Source organism: Numida meleagris, chromosome 4, assembly GCF_002078875.1.
Source record: "Numida meleagris isolate 19003 breed g44 Domestic line chromosome 4, NumMel1.0, whole genome shotgun sequence".
NCBI classification, from domain to species: domain Eukaryota; kingdom Metazoa; phylum Chordata; class Aves; order Galliformes; family Numididae; genus Numida; species Numida meleagris.
Genome location: NC_034412.1, coordinates 62,252,977 through 62,273,406, shown reverse-complemented (window position 1 = coordinate 62,273,406; position 20,430 = coordinate 62,252,977). Strand labels below are relative to the sequence as shown.

General features: G+C 36.8%; 1 protein-coding gene across 5 annotated transcripts in view; it reads right to left on the bottom strand.

The window, feature by feature from the left end:
• Nucleotides 1-20,430, bottom strand: part of CAMK2D (calcium/calmodulin dependent protein kinase II delta) — a 165,005-nt gene that overhangs the window by 4,683 nt on the left and 139,892 nt on the right. For all 5 annotated transcript variants that reach the window (XM_021393521.1, XM_021393523.1, XM_021393522.1 and 2 more), the window contains 3 exons: nt 4,387-4,462; nt 3,137-3,231; nt 1,537-1,765 (listed from right to left, as the gene is read on the bottom strand). In XM_021393521.1, the coding sequence (XP_021249196.1) occupies nt 1,537-1,765; nt 3,137-3,231; nt 4,387-4,462 (400 nt within the window). The remainder of the gene's footprint in view (nt 1-1,536; nt 1,766-3,136; nt 3,232-4,386; nt 4,463-20,430) is intronic.

Below are 20,430 nucleotides of genomic sequence, written 5' to 3'. Positions count from 1 at the left end.
CCAGGTCAGATCCCTTGAAAAAAGCTCCTTTATGAAAACATCAAAAAATTCTGTAATAACTGCATTTCAAGAAAATGTAATTATTCTTTCAATATTATCTGTTTTAAATGCTGGCAATGCAACTGTGATGTGAAAAACAGGACAACATGGTTCCTACTCTCATCGGTTTCCCTTTAAAAAAAAAAACAAAACCCAACAGTTATCAATAGGTAACAAAATTACCTTTCTTCTAAATATATTTTTCCTAAATATACATCTTTGTATCTATCTCCCTCACTGAAATTTAATACTTTGTTCTATTGCATTTAGGTAGTTCCATGTGGAGCCAGGAGTTGGACTTGATCCTTGATGGCTCCTTTCGACTCAGGATATTCAATGATTCTATTTTCCTAAATTATCGAGTACTATTTTGTATGGGAGAATGATGTTGCAAGTAAGTTACGGGACATGCTGAGGTTCTAAAGATGAAATCTAAGTTTCTATCATTCACGTTGGCAAATTCAGCCATTATCCACATTAAGACATTTCACACAAAAGTAACTGTATCTTACACAGAAGGTTTGCACCTGAGCAAGCTAAAGCCTATGCCAGTGTTGCCTAATTGGGAAATGGTCTAATTTAAGTGTGTCTTCTTAATGAAACTGGCCAACCTGGGCTCTGAGAGACACAGTAGAGTTAGTAAAGGCTAAAAGCAGAAGAAAAACAAAGGACTTGAGAAGAACCTCTTGAAGGAGCTGTAACTCTTCATCTTGTTAAAAGAACTCTGAGTGTGCTGAATATCTGGCTCAAGGAATTCAGGTTTGTGCACAGAGTCACAGCATGACTGAGGGCATTAGAGGGCATTTGGAGATTAAAAAAAAAAAAAAAAACTGACCCAGAAAACTGATGACAAAAGAGACTTGAGGGCTACTCATACAGGTGGAGTAACTATTAGACAGTGACTACTCAGCAGTTAAGCAAAAGGAGCATGGGATAAAAGGTAAGAGCATGATAGGTATTTGTATGACATTCCAAAGGAAATACATTAACTGACTCAAAAATGAGTTGTAAAGAACATAGCTAGGTCTGAGTGGATAGAGGTGGCTGGAAATTACAGAAAATACTACTCAAATTTCTGTTTTTTTTCCCTTGACATTTTCCAGTCAGCTCTAACAGCTCCGTGTATCCTATCACTTTTTTTTTCCTCTCCAGATTTTCCTGGAGTCCTATTTCAAGTTTTCCAATCCCATTTTGTGTGACTTGTATCAACCCTTATCTACATTAAATCATTTTTTCTTGCCAACTCTCAACTCAGGGACTGAGCTGTATCAGTGGGCATCACAGCTGAAAACAACAACAACAAAGCATTATTAAAAAAAAAAAAAAATTTGCACAAATACTGCAGGCACAATACTGAATACAGTACACACTGCATAAATAACCACAAGAAATTATACTATCAAGAAGACTGTTTGCAGTTTTTAAGGCCAAAAGAAGCTATTAGACTATCTGCTCTGACCTCCATAGTTTAACCTTGTGGTATGAATTGTTTCTTACTTGATAGGTACTGTTGGTGACCCTGAACGGTGAAAGTGAACATTCTGCCATTTCCCATCACGACGGTGCCAGACCCGCGTTTCCTCTGACTGCATTGTCTTTGGCATCCCACTTCCATCCATGTACTGCGTGAGCCGTATATATGCAATGCAAGCAGCATCATCACCCACAAGGTGGACATGAGGATTGAGGATAATGGTGTGGATTGGCTTATTACTTTTGGATAAAGCTAGGAAACAAAAGCACACACAGAGGACAGATTAAATTTTCTCTGTGTAAGCCAGAACAACTTATCTCACCCCATCTTACAAAACAAAAATATCAAGGTAGTAATTGCTGTTTATTGTTAATCATCCCTAACTCAGATACATTGTAGACATGAGTACAGTCACAGCATAAAGTACACCTTCACCTTTCCTGTAGGAAAACCAATCAAATGTTTAATAGTACATATTACTTTATCCAAGTAGGGGCCAAACAAGTTTCTGTAACACAATTACTTGTCTGTGACCAGTTCTGGGATACCTTAAATAGTAACAACATAATGTATGCTATTATATATTACTTCCTTCTCTTTGATCCGGCAGCACGTTTGTTGGAAGGACTTCAATAATTAGTTTCTTAACATTGGTAACAGCAAAAACAGCAAGATACCTTTTAAAATCCTGCTGACAAAAAAAAAACAAACCAAAAACGCAAAAAACAGAGTAATTTTATTTGCATTTATACTTGATATTTTCAGTTAAAACAATAGTTTTAAAAAAAAAACATGTTGAACAATTAAATGCTGAAAAAAAAATGGAAGAAATTAAACACATTAAAGAAAAATACGGAAAATTCTGTTTTTGAGACGGAAGAAAATTTAGTAACATAATAATCCCATTTACTGCTGAAACATTTCTCAGAAGTTACAGGATAAACTGGTATCTTCATTTATAATACTTCATTTCCTTTTGAGTCAAGTCTACTCTAAATGTAATGTAACTTTAATTACATGATATTCCAAAACTTTATTATAAAGTTTATCCACTCTGTGGGTAATTTTTCTTTCTTAGGGATGTCATGATTGTAGTATACAAGCCAATACACATAAGACAGCTGATCAGATCCTCAGCAGCACAGACTGAGCAGCTACATGTCTTCCCCAAACATCACATAGTAGTGGTCATTATAAAAAACTCACTGGAAGCACTGACTGTTACTTGTAATCACTCTATAACCACATCATTTTGTGATGCTCCTTTTAAGCATACTTGCAGCATAACATAATGTACTCTTTTTTTGCAAAAGAAAAAATCTTATGAGAATTACTTGTTCACATTTTCATTTTTTTTCTTTTATTTTACATCCTATTTTTCTCTTTACAAATACTTAAAACTTTCCTCCACTTTCTAAGGTACTCTATGATGTGTGAACGAGTGCAGCATAAACAGACAAAAAAAAAACAAACAACCAAAACCAGAACTCCAAATGAAAAAAATTAATGCCACCTTCCCCTACTTAGATCAATTAACTCCCAAACAAAAATGTTGATTAGACTGGAGAAACACATTCATAAGGAACAGATGAATACACACAGGGATGAAAAAGGAACGTTTACCATTTTCAAAGTAAAACCGATGAAAGTCCATTCCTTCTACAAGATTACCCAAAGCTTCAGGTTCAAAGGATGTAAGGCCTGGATCACAGATTTTTCTGTGGAAAAGAAGAAATTCTGTAATAATCACATGCATGTATGTAGCACAATGCTGGACAAAAATTTCTAAATGTTTCCTTTATTCCCACTGGAAATATTACTTACCTATGACATCACACTGGAAAAGAACAGAAATTAAATGGGGAGCATTGACTGGTTTTCACCTAAATCAGCACATTTGACAGTTTATTCCAGGGATACTAAATCTCACATCAAATCTCACAGTTTTTATACAATTGCCTATAAGACAATTGTATAAAAACTAGTTTTTACCTTTGGCCTTGAAAACTGTCTCTCTGCAACCCAAGGAATATTTTTCATGTCTTACACCACAGCTTAGGTAAGATTTAAACCTTTTTAATCTGATAAAACTTACATAAGAGTCCAGAACAAGTTTCCATTTGACATTTGTACAACACAGGTTTTAGTGTGATCACACCAAAAATAAGTTTTGACTTTAAACAGGAAGAGCAGAGTCGCAGTTGACTGATGAAGCTTATGCTGTACAGGGCAGAATCTACCCAGACAAGCACAGGACAACAAAATAAATGCTGAGAAGTATTTTTCTCTACCTCTTTTTTGAGGTAGAAAAAGAAGAGATGAAAGTACGTTTTCACTTTGAAAAGCAGAGAAAGAAATCAGCCCACTTTCCCTCAGCAAATGCTTGCATAGAAATGCACAGTGCTCAGTAGAAGCTGGTGGAACCTAAATTGCACGTAGTTCCACACGGAATATCAAGGTCTTTCAAGCTTTGAAGTACAGATGGGATTCTAGCTACTAACAATCTATTGTACATTTTTTTTCTGTTATAGAGGTTTCTACTCTGTCTTCTGGATTCTTCATCAAAACCATGGCTTTACTTTCATACACCAAGATAGGCCACAGCGTATTCTCTGTCAGGATGATGGTCTTGTCTCAGCATAGTAAGTAGTACATCAGATTTACATAGCACCTGCTCTGAAATTGGTATCCAGGCCAGTGTAAAGCTAGGACAAACTAGCAATCAAAAACTATGTTTCTTGAGGGTATCTGAGAATGATCTTCAGCAATATGCAGATACAAACAAACACAGTCTTACAGGCATGTTTACATGTGCATTTTGAATTGTTTGGAACACATCCACTCGCTTTGCTCTCTCCAAAATGAGTACTTACGTGTAAGCTTCAAAATCCCCATTGTTGATAGCTTCAATCAACTGCTCAGTAACCTTGATAATCTCCTGCTTACGAGCTGGAAAGAGATACAAAAACAACTATAAAAACAGTGACAGCTGATAGGCTGTCAGAACAACAGCTATAACAAAGGTATTTTGTCATTCCTCAGCTGGCACAACTGCCTTTTCTCTCCATTGTCTATGACCAATGGACACTGTATTTCTGCTTTACACTATTTTTGCTTCAGTACTCATGAAGAAATTAAACACATCAAAATCAATTCATGTTCCTATCATGGATCTAATCCTCTTTCTTTTGCTGAAGGACCTGCTGCTTAGAAAGCAAAGCAGAACCCAACCCAAATCTCCCAAAGCCCAACTCTTTCCTTTGAACTAAAGGAAGCTGGTGATTGTTTCACAAATTATGCTCTAATGTTTCATATGCAGATGGGACCTTCAGCTGGTAAGAGTATAATGCTGTTTTCAAAAATTTTTCTAACACTTGGTGTTTGCTTTCCTTAAATGTATGCATTTGGCCAAGGAGGAATTCTGGCCCTAAGCGTATAATTAAGATTCCATGGTGCAAAGCTCATGTATTACATATAATTTACACCCACCCACACAGTTCTAATTACAACACAGTGTTTCTCAACTCTGACTTCTGTGATTATCCTTTGCTTGTAAAATGCTTAGCATCAGTATTACGTAAACCACAATCAGATCACTCGGACTATTACAGTACAACTACTAATACTAATAAATGATAAATAGTAACAGAATATTAATAATAAATGATAAATAGTAACAGAATATTAAAAACAATGAGCAGAACATCCATCTTCTAGAAATAATACTCAAAAGCAAATGCCTACATTTCCAAGGCAAAAGTATGTGAAATGTTTTTTCTTTGATCCACTAGTCAAGAAATAAGATAGAATACCTTGGGTTGGAAAGGACCCAACATGGATTACCACATCCAACTCCTGGCTCCATACAGCACCACCCAAAATTCAAATCCTATGTTTGAGAGCATTGTCCAAATGCTCCTTGAACTCCAGCAGCTTGCAGCTGCGCCCACTGCTCTGAGCAGCCTATTCTATGCGCACCACCTTCTGGTGAAGAACCTTTTCCTAACATCCAAATCAAACCTCCCCTGACACAGCTCCATGCTGTTCCCTCGGGCCCTGTCGCTGTCCCCAGAGAGCAGAGCTCCGCTGCCCCTCCATGCCCCGTGAGGAGCTGCAGCCGCCATCAGGCCTCCCCTCAGCCACCTCTGCTCTGAGATGAACAAACTGAGGGACCTCAGCCACTCCTCATACATCTTCTCCTCCAGACCCTCCAACATCTTCAAAGCATTCCTTAGGATACTCTCTAATAGTTTTATGTCCTCCTTTGTAGCACTCAAACTGCACACAGCACTTGAGGTGAGGCCACACCAGCACAGAGCAGAGAGGGACAATCCCTTCCCTGGCCCGGTGGCAATGTTGGGCCTGACGCACCCCTTTTGCTGCCCAGGCACACTATTGATTAATATTCAACTTGTTGTCAACCAGAAACCTCAGCTGTTCTTAAAGCATAAAGCATTGGAGTAAATTACTACTACTAAGATGTCTTGAATACAACAAACATTCCTAGATGCACAACTACTTTTTTTCTACTGCCTTTTCATTACTAAGGCAGTAGAAAAGCCTTAGACTGTGCTTTAAGCACCCCAGGTGTTTTTGGCAACAGATCTGTTAAATGGCAGCAGGAACATGGAGATATCTCTCCTCATATCTCCTCTTACGAGATTTTCACTTCAGTGATATAAGCCTTCTTCTCAGGACCCTTATTCTAGATGTAAATCACAGACCAATATTTGTTAACGATGATAGGACTTGCACTAAAACAGTGCAAAGTAAAAGAAATCCTGCACAGTGGTACAATTATCAATAACACCAGTTACTACAATGGGAAATTACTGAGACTTTCAGAAGGTGCCAAACCTCACTGATTTCACTTTCAAAAATGACTTTTTTTTTTGAGGAACCGAGGTTTATGTTTTTACTGTACATTCATAATTTGAAAACTTCAACCTTATACCGATGAAGTCCAACCAGAGTGGCAATGCTCTCAAATATAGATTTTTATGAGTTTAATGGGTAAGGGATGGAGACTTTACTGGTACAATTTCAAAGACTTAGCATAGGTTCAACCCCTTATTAAACCTCAGAATATCTATTTGGAAGATCAAGCTTGCATTAAAATAAAAATGCAGGCAACTAGGCTTTAGTAGCTCTCTCATGGAAGCAACAGCTGTAATTTTCTTGCACTCTCCTACACATGGACTAGACAATTCACACACATCAATATGCTCAGAATGTTAAGACTATGGTATTGAGAGAGTTAATATTCTTCAAAAAGAAAATGTTGGGAAAAATAGGTAGAATATAAATCTCCAGTGCTGTACTGCAAGAACTGGAGTCGAGGTGTCTGAAGAATCTCTCTGTTCCTTTTATGCTCCACCATTCCAAATTTAAATGTACATCTAATGTCTTCAGATAGAAAGCACCAAAAAGAAACCAGAGAGCAAAGAGGCAATGGAAAATAAGTAGGTTTTGATTACCAGACAGCATGCTGGGTAAGAATATTTAGCATACAAATTGCCTTATTTTTCATGAATACTGTGGAAACAACAAAGAATTTTAATGAAGAGATCTTTTGACTGTAGATCAGCAATGGCTCTGTTGTCATATGGTTAAACAACATGAGAAGAAATTGCGCACACTGCGCGGCACAAGCCAAGTGGTAGGATAATTGTGTAAGAAATAATGGTGCAGTGTTCAGAAAAACTGGCAGAAAGGGCAGAAAGGCAGAATGCGCATGATGTCTCATGCAGGGAGGAAATCACAAGTTTTGCATGGTATATCTCAGATGCATACAACTAAACTAAAAGATCAGAGATTAGAAAATTGTACAAAATGTTTTATTTTAAATCATGCCTTTGATTTTGTGCTTTAATTCAATATCAAACCGAAAGAAGGAAACAAGGAAAAACTGAAACACGGGAACGTGTTTTTATGAGGCTTTCTGATAGAAGCCACCTACTATTACATAGCATGGTTCCAGTTTCTCTGGGCAATACTAACATTTAGTAGAGCTGAGTCTGCTGACTGATACATGAATGAAAAACATCCAACAAGATCTACACATTTGTCATGGTTTTGTGATTTTCGGTTATTGGTATTCCACATCATAACATCATGTAGTGGATGTACCTAGTTCTCAGAAGAGAAAGACTACTACAGTCCCCACGGCACTCTGCTCCTCTGTTACCATTTTCCAGCCGGAGGGAAAAGATAAAAGCTCGCAGTATAAAAACTTGCAGATCACAAGACCTCGTCCCTTTTCCACCCGTCTCTCATCTTGGCAGCACCTCACTCTCCAGCTGTCTTATCATCGGTAGTAGAGTAAGGCCTACCTTGATTTTGGGACATTCTCTCTCTCTGTATTGGATTTATCAGCTTAAATTGTAATTATATTGTATTATAGTGTGTTGTTTTGCATTCCGATATCTTATCTAGTAAATTAGTTTGTTTCTCCTCAGATTGTTGCCGCTGTTCTTTGCTCTCAGGGCCATCTCCTTACCCTTTTTCCCCTTTTCCCTTTTCACGGGGTGTGGACCCGTGGATCCCCCGTCCCCTTCATCACGGAACCGGGCCGAACGCCCGTAAACCGTTGGCAAAGTAAACGAGATTAAAAGCTAGTTGCATAGTTAACAAATCTGACTGCCAAAAAATCAAAACCATTTACTGATGGTGAGTTCATTAAGCCATGTATGCAAATCATGGCAGACACAATGTGTCCTCATAAAAAAAGAATTTTTCTAGAATCAATTTGTCTCACAATACTATTGCCAGGCAGATCGAAGAAATAAGAAATCTACTGAAAGAAATTTGGAGAGTAAGGCTGCAAATTTCAATTTTTTTGCTTTGGCGATAGATGGAAGTACTGGTATAACAGATATGGCTCAACTTGCCATTTTCAGTAGAGGTATTGATGATGTACATAATGTCACTGAAGAAACAGTATCACTGGTGCCACTGAAAGTCACAACTCAATCTCTTGATTTGTTTGAAGCAGTACAAAAATACATTAAAGCAATTTTGTTTAACCTTTGTCAATATACCTGGTGTAGCTACTGATGGCACCCTTGTGATGGTTGGTACGAAAAGAAGAGGGACTTAATAAAATTCATAGAAGATGATGTGATTGCTGCCAGCAGCTCAGGACTGATGAAATAACACTGCATCGTACATCAAAAAAAATTCTTTGCAAAAGCATTAGAAATGGGCAATGTCTTGCAAATTGTCATAAAAGCCATGAATTTCATTAAGTCTAAGGAACTGAATCATCACCAATTCCAGGAGTTCCTTAGAAGTACGGATGCTGATTAGGGGACATAATTTACTTTTCTGAAGGAAGGTGGCTTTCAGGGTAAAATGTTAAAAATACTTTATGATTTGTAAAATGAAATCAAGTCCTTTATGGAATCGAAAGGAAAATCTGTGCAAGAATGTGAAGATTAAAAGTGGCTCACAGATGCGGCATTTTTTGGTGGATTTGACTGCTCACTTGAATGATTTTAACATGTGTCTTCAAGTATAAAATCAACTTATCTGTGCTATGTTTCAAACCATAAAAACATTTGAAATGAAACTTATGGCAAGCTCAAGTTACAGCAAATACTTTCATGCATTTTGAAGCTTTGGCTAAACATAGTCTTGCAAACAGGCTAAGTAGTATCTGCCCTTGCTTTCCATTTTGATAAAGGAATTTGACAATAGGTTTCAAGATTTCAAAAAAAGTCATCAATTTTTTCTGTATATTTGCAACTCGACATAAATAAATCACCTGTGAATTTTCAAATGGAATGTACAGAGTTGCAATGAGACATTCAACTTGAAGAAAAGTTTGGTCATGACTCTTTACTAGAATTTCTTAACACCAATCTTAGCAGAGAAAAATATTCCTCACTTCACAATCACGCCTTATTCATGTCATAATTTTTTGGCAATACGTACATTTGTGAACAGTTATTTTCAAGGATGAAACACAAGAAGAGTAATATTTCATCAAAAATCTCTGACGAACACCTTGAAACTCACTAAGAATTGCAACCACTTTCACTGAACTAGACATTGATGCATTAGTTTCATAAAAACAGGGTCAAATATCCCACCAGTTTTATGTTTTTATTGCTCTGTTTTTTATGTTTTAATTAAAAATACATTAAAAAAAATTTGTTTATATACATAACTATATTATACATATCATATACAGCCCAAGACAATTCCTGTTCTCCATTTTCTTTCTTTTTTTTTAATCTAATAAACTTTGCTTGTTTTGAATTCTGTGAGAATTATGCTGTTTGATGTACAGTGGCAAGTTGATGCTACTATACTTTTTATTTAACATGCAGTAGTAATTCCCTAAATAAATTACTTAAACTTAGGTTAATGCATGTCAGATATTGGTATGCTCTCTCCTAGTCTAATGAGATAATCAGACAAAACCAAAATGCACAGTTTCCTTGGCATTATAAGCTATATGTATTATGGCCACACCAAGTTCTACAACTCTTTTTTGCATATTTGGATTTTCAATTAAAGAATCACTGATTTCAGCTATTCTATCTACAAAGTAAATGCTACCTGAAATACAAGACTGTAATATTTGCACGCAGTAATTAGACACTAGTAAGAGATTGACACTAATGAAAATAGATAACAATAAACACCTTGGTAATGTAATTACAACACTCACTGCACATTTTTAAAACAAAAAGGACAACATGAAATCTGCAATTAACTACATGGGAGCATTCTTAAAACAGCGTAGAACAGCTGCTTCAACAAAGTGATATGCTTTACATCAAACTCGTTTACAAGATGCAAAGTAAAAGCTTATTCATACTATCAGTGAATTGCATCAAAGACTACAAGGAGAGGAAGCATTCTGTAAGAATATTGAAATACCAGTCCAGTTTTGCATTTTCTTGGCCATAGAAACCATCCTTTACTGCAGCTACAACAAGAATGGTTTAAACTGGTAATTTTTAAATAAAAGTGCTTAATTATTCTCTCTCTTTAAAATATCATCATGTGTTCAGAGTGCACAGGCCATATTTAGTCTTATGGCATGTGAGAGTTTGTCTTACAAATGACAAAAATACCAAGATTTAAGAAGAAAACTCAAAAATCATAGTGGAATTCTGATAACTGTTTCAGCTTCTTTTTCTAAGGCATGTGGTAACAGCTGAGTGAAAAATTATAGACTGACCTCACTATATGTCTGAGAATATGGCAATATTCTGTAAATGAGTGATTACTTCGCAAAAATAAATTCAAAGTTAGTGTTTTTAAAACAACTGAGATGTGAAGAAAGAACTCAAAAGGTGCAGAGCCATTTTCCCAAAAACTAACTGTGAAAAAGGCTGCATAGTATAGCAGAAAGTTATCATAAAATTGAAAGCTTCTGTGGAAAGGTTGGTAGCTTTTAGACCCTTTGCTCAGAATATAGATGAAGTAAATTTATTGGAGATGAGACTGTGGACCTACTCTCTAAATGTAACCTTTACTTCTGGAGGGATAATGTGATAAAGTCATATGGCATTGGCAGTTCAAAAAATTATGACCCCTGTTTTGGCAAGTGAGTAGGTATATGACTAATACAAAGGCAGTTTAAGCAAAATATTAGGAAGAACAGTTATTAAAAGATCAAATAATAGGAAAGGAACAAAAAAGAACATATTCTAACATCAACTAAAATTACTTCTGCAGCACTGCTGTATTACGTATGCTAACTTCAAATGTGTTATGAACCTCTAAGACATATTTCACTTTTTTGTACCCCACTCAACTACATGGCTGGGATAATCTTTCATAATTAAACACCATCAACATAAACTGAATAAAAACACCATTTACTCAAAAAGCACCTAACACTATAAATGCCTTAATTCTATGAGATGCAATCTTCTCGCTAGTGAAATAAATTACTACTGAACAACACCAACAAAAAAATCTAAACCTTATTCTTGGAGGGAACTATGGGGCTTTTCTTCCTTTCTGGTAGCCCCAAGGAACATCAGTAAATTCACTCTACAAGAATCACCTAGCCATAAGAAATATTCTGGGATTTGAATCACAGAGAGAAGGTACAGAGTAAGAATGAACTGTGGATGTGTGCAAATGAAGTATTCAGAAATACACAGATAGTAAACTACACTTTTTGGGAAACATAAAAAGAATGCTTGGTAGTTGACTGATGACCTATGAAATTGTTCAAAACTAGCACATTTGATCTGAAAAAATGAATTTTGAAGTCTTTATGCTTCATTCATATAATGGAGAATTTTTCTACTGTCATTAATACTCTACATGTTTGACTACATAATTACTATATTGGAATGGTTATTAATTAGCCCCTGCTGATTTTACAGGAATACTCAGGTTTTATTGTTCCTTGGCGTATTTCTTTTACACGGAATAATCCTTGGAACAGTCATTATACAAGCAGAACATAAAAATAAAGGCAATACATTTTTGGTCTTTCAGAAAACATCTTCTTACAAATAAGCGCAGCACAGACAGCACCTGCAGAAGGGCCTGCAAAATCCTCATCAAAGACCATCTTTCCAGTAACACCCAAGTCAAAGAACAGTATACTCCTTACTTATGGTTCTTTAAAAACTGATCGCCATTAAATCCCTCCTAAGGAGGAAAGAATGATTTAGCCAGCTTACAGATTATCATGTGATCTCAAAGATTACTAAAATGATTCTGCTTCTTGCTCATACTTTGCTGTTCAAAGATTAAATCCTTCAAACATTTCAAGTCAGTACTCTTAATTGCTTATCTTTGTACATGTCATATTGTATTAATCTCACAACATCCTGGACAAGTGTTAAGTATAGACAAGTGATTTTATTCTCTGAACTCCCCTCCCTTATAGTCAATGGAGAGAAAAAAAGCACTTTTAGGGCACAATTCATCTTACCTTAAAATAGATATATGAGTGTGACTCATCTCACTTATTTGCGTTGACTATAAAGGGAGTCTAGACAACTATCTCAAATATAGATAACTACATTGCAGATGTTCATAATTGAGGAGACAAATCCTACCCAGAATCCTGCAATTTTAATACAGTACAGTTCTTATCAAGGTGACATCGGCCTGATAAAATTGAATAGCACAGTACAGGGGACCTACCTTAATTTCTTACCAAAACAGTCCCAACAAAGAGCAATCAGAGGAAAGTATGCAGCTACTAATACTATTATATGCTCTGAAAATAACTGCAATTTGCAAAATGAGGAAGAGACTACCAATTTTATCTGTGCTGTATACTGAACTTCAGCTATGTGGATGCACCAGATATCACTCAGGTTCACATCATGAACTGTCATCCCAGAAGCAGAGAAGAATACAAATGTCACAAAATGTTTTAAAAAATCATTCCTTTCACACTAACAGTTGAAAATGATTTGCTGATTATTTCCCTTGTCATTTATTGCACACACAAAAAAAGCCAAGAAACGATTTCTATGAAGGAAAAACGTCTGCCTGACAGAAAGGGACCTTGGTGTGCTGATGCACTGTCGGCTGAATATAAGCCAGCAGTGTGCCCAGGCGGCCAAGAAGGCCAACAGCATTCTGGCTTGTATCAGGAATGGTGTGGTGAGCAGGATTAGGGAAGTCATCCTGCCCCTGAAGTTGGCATTGGTGAGGCTCCACCTTGAGTACTGTGTTCAGTTTTGGGCGCCTCAGTACAGAAAGGACACTGAGGTGCTAGAGCAGGTCCAAAGAGGGGCAACAAGGCTGGTGAAGGGCTTGGAGAATATGCCCTATGAGGAGAGACTAAAGGAACTGGGGCTGTTTAGTCTGGGGAAGAGGAGGCTGAGGGGAGACTTCACTGCTCTCTTCAAATACCTTGACTGCAGTGAGAGCGGGGCTGGTCTCTTCTCAGTGGTGACAGGTGACAGGACAAGGGGAAATGGCCTCAAGTTGCACCAGGGGAGGTTTAGGATGGATATCAGGAAAAACTTCTTTACAGAAAGGGTTGTTAGGCACTGGAACAGGCTCCCCAGGGAGGTGGTTGAGTCACCATCCCTGAATGTGTTCAAAAACCGTTTGGATGTGGTACTCGGGGACATGATTTAGTGGTGGGTTGTTAGAGCAGTATGGTTAGGTTGCAGTTGGATTTGATGATCTTGAAGGTCCTTTCCAACCTGAGCAATTCTGTGATTCCATGAAAGTGAATGTTCTCCATGAAATAACGACAAATCGAATCTTAGATCTACATGAAATACGTCCAGATCCTCCAATTACAAGGCATGCATTAGGAGCTTTATCATCAAAAATTAGCCCGTATAAGATCAGAGTTCATCCTTTAACCCACGTCTTGTAGCTCAAAATATTTTAAACACTGATTTTGAATAAGATATTTGAGATGCCATCTTGTGAGTAATGTCTCTTTCCTAGTGCCTGATGATTTCAATGATTCATTCTGATTCAACATTTTATCATATGAGCGGATGGTTTGCAGGGGTTTGTAAGGTTACTTACTGTTCTCTACTTTTCCAAAACCCTGCAAGTCTATTCTTGCCTAATGAAAAACTAATTCATTAGATATGTAGGCTAATTTCTGAAAAATCATCCCAGCAAATCATTTTTTCATTTTATTAAGCTGACAAATGGAATGAATGCATCTACTGTTTAAATCTTCATCATATGGTGATGTTAAACTTGTCAGATGCAGTAAATAGTTTCCTTTTATTTATGTGAAGTGAGTTATTTCTAAATATGCTCTCTAATGTTTGCACTGTGGCATATGTTGGCAAATGCTTTTTTTTTTTAATGTCAAACCATCTACAGCCTCAGAACAAAGTTGTATTATAGTCACTGTAGTTATAAGATACTGCACTAGTTTCACAACGCATTAAATTAATCATGGAATCTGGCTGCTGTCTCAAGAAATAATCATGTTTAAAGTCTTAACAACTGAGACGTTAATAAGCCTTGTCACTGTGAACATTTTTACTTAAACTGTACTTCTACCTAATCACCTAATCACTCTACTGATACAGTTACAGAGAAATCTATTCGCTTTCCAATATTATTTTTTAAAATGGAAATTCAACAATGATAATCAATTCTCTATCTCCTTCCTTTTAAATATTTTAGCAACTTTTAAAAGCAATGAGAGTGTTGTGCTAATAATAATAATCCTCAATTATTCTATGAAATTGTGGCATTTGCTTATTTTACTCATAGGAAAACTATGTTACCTTTAAAATTACGTTTCTAAATACTTCAAGTACCTATTGAGATGCTTTATTTTCCAAAATTTACTTTTACCTAGATGACAAGCATTCCTCAGCACACCAGATTTATCCAATCTCTTTCTGATGCCTGTGACAGTAGATGAAAATCTATCAAGTTTACCAGCTAAGAAATCAATATTTTTTCTATTTTATAGTTATATGTGCACAATTTTAATTGCTACTTTACAACAAATACAGAGTAAATTCAGTTCTGTCACACACAGAGGTAATGCTGTAGTCCATTTCAGTTGCCACTTTCTTACCGCTGCGCTGTCATAAAACAAGAGTTCTACTGGCCTGTAGTTCCCTGGGCCTTCCTTTCTGTCCTCAAAAATGGGAGTGACGTTTCCCTTTTTTCAGCCAGACTTTCCAAGTATGATGGAGAACCATTTATAACCACTTTTAAAACCATATTGAACTGGTCATTTTTAACACTCTAGTTGAGGACAACATATGAAGTTATAGGGACTTTACCGTTTCTTTGGTCATTAAAATTAGTTATTTAACTAACTGAAATATGATATTTATATCGTTGAAGTTATTTTGAAGGCTCAGAATGAAAAAAAATACTAGCAAGTCTGCAGCATATTCAGATACAGGATTAACTTCTAGTGTTTTGCCTACTAGTATTTTCGAAAGCTCTAAATGTAAATCATATAACTAATCTGCTAGTAGGCTAACTACCAAATGTAGTAGCAACACCAAGTAGATTTACCAGAACAGTTTCACCTGATACATTACCTTCTTCATAGCTAAGCAGGTGATTGTTGTTTAATTTTATTATTATTGAATTCCCTAAATTGAATTTACGTGCACCACTTTATATGGGCTTTTTTGGAGAAGTTTATTTTGTGGAACAAAGTGACAAAGAAGCATGCTTGCTTCTGAAGTCACAGAATGAACAGAATACCAGATTTCCCACTTTAATATGTCATAATATACACTGTTCCATTTCTACAACACACCTAAACTATTATGTATATTTGGTAGCAAAATTAGTATGAACATCTACATTTGAACATTAACAGTGTCTTTCACAGTATTAACTACTCAATGAAGCAGGAAATGTGAGGCAGCTAGAATTCAGATCTGAAAATGTTGGGGACATAATGGGATTTTCTGGAGATATACACTGGAGATGGAACACAGCCTTATGGCATGTGTTACCGATAGCTTTGAAAATTATACAAATCTATGCCTTTCCTATTAATTCCTCCCATCTTGAAAGTTCTGTGCATTTTGCACTATCAGTATCTGTACTTCAACTTTTAATACAGTCACCTTACCTTTCAGTACAAGAACAGCTTCTTCTAACCTCTGTGCAAAAGAATCTCTATAGCATAGTCTGTCACGCTGATACATCATTAACTTCCTTTTATGTCATGGAATCATAGAACTGTCATGAGACAGTCAAACTCTTAATTAGAAATGTTTTTACAACTTCAGAAAAAATAATTTAATTCCCACTTGTCCAAATAGTGATCTAAAGAATTAAGAGGAACTCTTCCATTGTGCAGCAGTGCTGTGCTCTTAGTGTCAACAGGGTTCCAGCTTGACAACACCTAACTACCCTGTTTCTACCTAAGAATAAAGCTAATATTTTAGCATCACTTGTCAACACTTGTGACTCGAGACAGTCACAAGTCTCATCATCTCTGGAACTGATTCCTCTCTTACTTGCATTAGCAGCGCTTTGGAAAAATTCCACTCAAGTGTAAAATAAGGCTCACGTCAATTACACACAGCTCGTCTTTTAAAGGACCCATTTAGACCTCATCTTTACAAGTGCATAGGTCAATTCCTATTATCCTCACAATATACAAGATCAGAATCTGGCATGCAGAGCGTATATTCTTAGGAAATCATTCCCCATTTCAAGTCATAAGTTACTTCTCTGCTGAAGAATTTCTGAATGAATTTATGAACAGGAAATGCATCTACCCAAGCCTTTTCTGTTCTGCAAGTGTGTAATCAACTAATACCTTACAATTTTCTCTCCTATTTAAACTGTTCAAACATCGTCTCTCTAAGGATTTCCTTAACAGTTCACTGGTCACAAATCATCACACACACTCTTCTTAAGAAGATCCTGATACTTTCCCACTGCCATGGATTAATGCTGTTAACAACTGACCCAGAGTACAAAGTTTGGTTTACCAATGCTGATACTGAAGAAAGTAACTTGTTGGCATTCATAAACATAATAGGTAATTAATTAATTTTGAGACCCCACCCAGGATTCATGCCAGAGTTGAAGAGTAACATCTCTATCTTTTGCCTCTGCAAGATATGATTTTCTGAAATGAATATCTATTAAGACTGCTGTTACTACAGTAACATTTATTTTCCAAACAATAAAACCTGGCCAAGAAATTAATTGGTTAAAAAAATAACAATTTACTTCCATAAGCCTGAAGAAACAATCATTCCTGGATCGGACAGATCACAAAATATTGAATTTTTTGTGCTACTCTCAGTTGACTGGGCAGGGAAGAGAAGGAGAGACAAAAGAGATCATCTGAAAAGATGACTCACAACTTACACAGTGAAGAGGAAGGAGTGGAGTGGGAGAACTCAGACTCAAGCGAATGACTCTGTGAGTTTTTATTTTTCGTGGACTTGCCCGCTGAATTGATGGAAAGAAACACAACGTATGAACAAACAAAGATGAAGAGGTAGAGTGTGATCAGAATCCTCATCAGACACTGGCAGCAGGAGAGGCCGCTGGGGCATGGCAAGGATGGTGACCACTGAGATGAAGAAGCAATGGAAGAAGAGTGGTGGTGGGTGGAAGATAACCTCTCCATGTCACCCTCCTTTGTGAGAGCTGTATGAGGGTCAAGTAGATGTAAAGGAAAAGAAAGAGAAGGCCAAGAAAAAAAAAAGTAGTAATAATTTAATTACATGCAACAAGAACTCATAAAACTTTTGAGCACAAAAACAATGTTCATGATGCACTTCTGGGAGGAAGCAACGGTTTTGAAGAACAATAGTAAAGTTGTAGCCATAAGTGACTCTGTTCAGATGCCAGCACAGATCAGGCCTTCTGTCCAGAACTGGGATGGATATACAGGGTTATGAAAGAGCTTAAAAAATAATAATTCTTAGAATTTTAAAGGTTTTTCTCACAAAAGCATGTTCCAAGTAGTTTACATTCACTTCTTTCTATGGTTAAAAAACGTGAAAATGCAAACACACGTGCACAAAAGAGGTGTAAAATGAAGTTAAAAATATATGAAATTATATGCTTCTAAATGGTTAATGTTTTGAAGCTATGTACCTTAAAGATATATCAAGTAGTACAGATTAGCCAGAATTTATCTAATCTGTAAGTGCTCTACACCTCAGCAATTCTGTCCTACAAGTGTATCCACAAATCCACTAACAGTGGCAAAATAATACCAAGGGAAATCTACATTTCCTGACCAAGATAAATTAAACAACTCAGCCTTGCAAAAGCTTGCGTGCATTGTTGGCAAAAGTAATGAGGGTATCCTACAGCACTACTGAAAACAACATATCAATCTTTTATCAAAAAGATGCAGGCAAAGGATTTCAGTCTTATTAATACAGGAAGGAGAAAACCCTCAAGCAATCCTGAAAAAACGCATTGACTATGGCCCATTTTTCAATATGCTCTTTCTGTCCAATCTTATCCTTATATTAAGGATCAATGTCATGCATATAAGCACGAGTAAGGAATTTGAACTATAAAGTAATTTCAGTCTCAAATTACAGAATCACAGAACCACAGAATGTCAGGGATTGGAGGGGACCTCAGAAGATATCTAGTCCAATCCCCCTGCCAGAGCAGGAACACCTAGATTAGGTTCACAGAGGAATGAGTCCAGGCGGGTTTTGAATGTCTCCAGAGAAGGAGACCCCACAACCTCTCTGGGCAGACTGATCTAATGTTCTGTTACCTTCACCATGGAGAATTTTTTTCTCATATTTATGTGGAACCTCCTTGAATTATTAAAACTCACCAATACATGCCAAATACTGCTTCTAGTAAAAGAAATGTTTCGTTTCTAAAGATGTAAATACATATGTAAGAAAAAGGTACAGACATGAAGATGCTCAATATTATTTGAAAGAAAACCTCTGTGTGAAACTTAAATGAAAAACAAGCCTAAATTCACAGTCTTCAGAATAAGGATACTTGCCTTCAAATAAAAAAGAATAGCGATATCCTGACTTAAGAATACTGTATACATTCCCTGAAAATTGTGAGAGACAAGAATCTGCCCCTGAAGACACATTTTCACATTGTGAAAAAAAGCAAAATGATTTTATCACTTGAGGCAGGGAACATTCCTTCTAGATGTCAGTTTGGTGACAAGCATTATCTTTAGCATCTATGTAAGAACTCAAATAATCAGTAATCTGAGAGAATTCCCTCTGTTATTTCTGAGATCCCCATCAGTTCTATCTAGCTGCAGCTTTTGTCACTGTTGTCCTAGAAAACCTACATCCAGAAGTCAAGCTTGGTGTAAGACATAGACTTTTTGCACCATTAGAAAATAACTCTCTACCTAAAAGGCATGTCATCTTAAAACAGCCGAGAAGAAATCAGCAACTACAATAAATAGTTGATATTTTAAACACTGCTTTAATAATCTAAGAACGTTTTAATTTTATTAACCTCTTCATGGATAGCATGTTGCAAATATCCAGATCCTATTGTTTGAATTTCTGTCCTCAAAACTCTCATTAGTTTTTGAAAAAAGCTTCTAAACATCCTGCAGCACACATATGGTCATTTAGAAAGGCTGTCCTTTCCTGTTTCTCTAATGAATATTTCTAGGTTTGCTTGTTGGTCCTGTGTTTGCACAGAAACCCTCAGTAATATAAAACAAGTCTAATGTGTAAGTCTGTACGGAATATAGACTCACTCCTCTGCCACTGTGCATTTCCTCATACTCATTAGAGGAAGATAACTAAGGGAGCAATAAGGACACATGAAATGTCATCTTTTTCAGGGCATAACAAAAGGAGAAGAAAATTAGTTAGTAAATACATAATTAACTTCTGGATATAGAATAAGTTTTGCCCAGGAGATAGCATCTTGGTCTTTACTTTGCTCTTCCCTTATACGGTGCAGGGAAGGGATTAGCACTTATAATCATGCTGCTATTCCTGATCCCCTGGTACACAACATTTGCAGTAACAGAATAGTGGACTTGCATCTCCATGAATTCTTTAAATTTCTTTTCTGTTACTGATTCTTCTGAAACAATAATATTTGAAACATAAATAAACCTCTCCTAAACATGTGGCTGAGAGGCTGGTGCAAACGCAAGAATTTTGGGTTCTTTGATCACGGGGCGGTTTACTCGGCACCAGGCCTGAGGTCTGCTGATGGGTCCGGCCTGTCTCAAAGGGGGAAACGCATCCTTGCCCAGGAGCTGGCAGGCCTTACAGAGAGGGCTTTAAACTAGAGAGGAAGGGGGAAGGGGATAAAACCAGCCCTGCAAGAGGTGTGCCTAGGCGGGCATCGGGACTAGGGGTGAGGCAAGGGGCTCAGCTGAAGTGCGTCTATGCCAATGCCCGCAGCATGAGCAACAAACAGGATGAGCTGGAAGCCTTTGTGCGGCAGGCAAACTATGACCTAGTTGCCATTACGGAAACATGGTGGGATCGCTCCCATGACTGGAGTGCTGCGATGGATGGCTA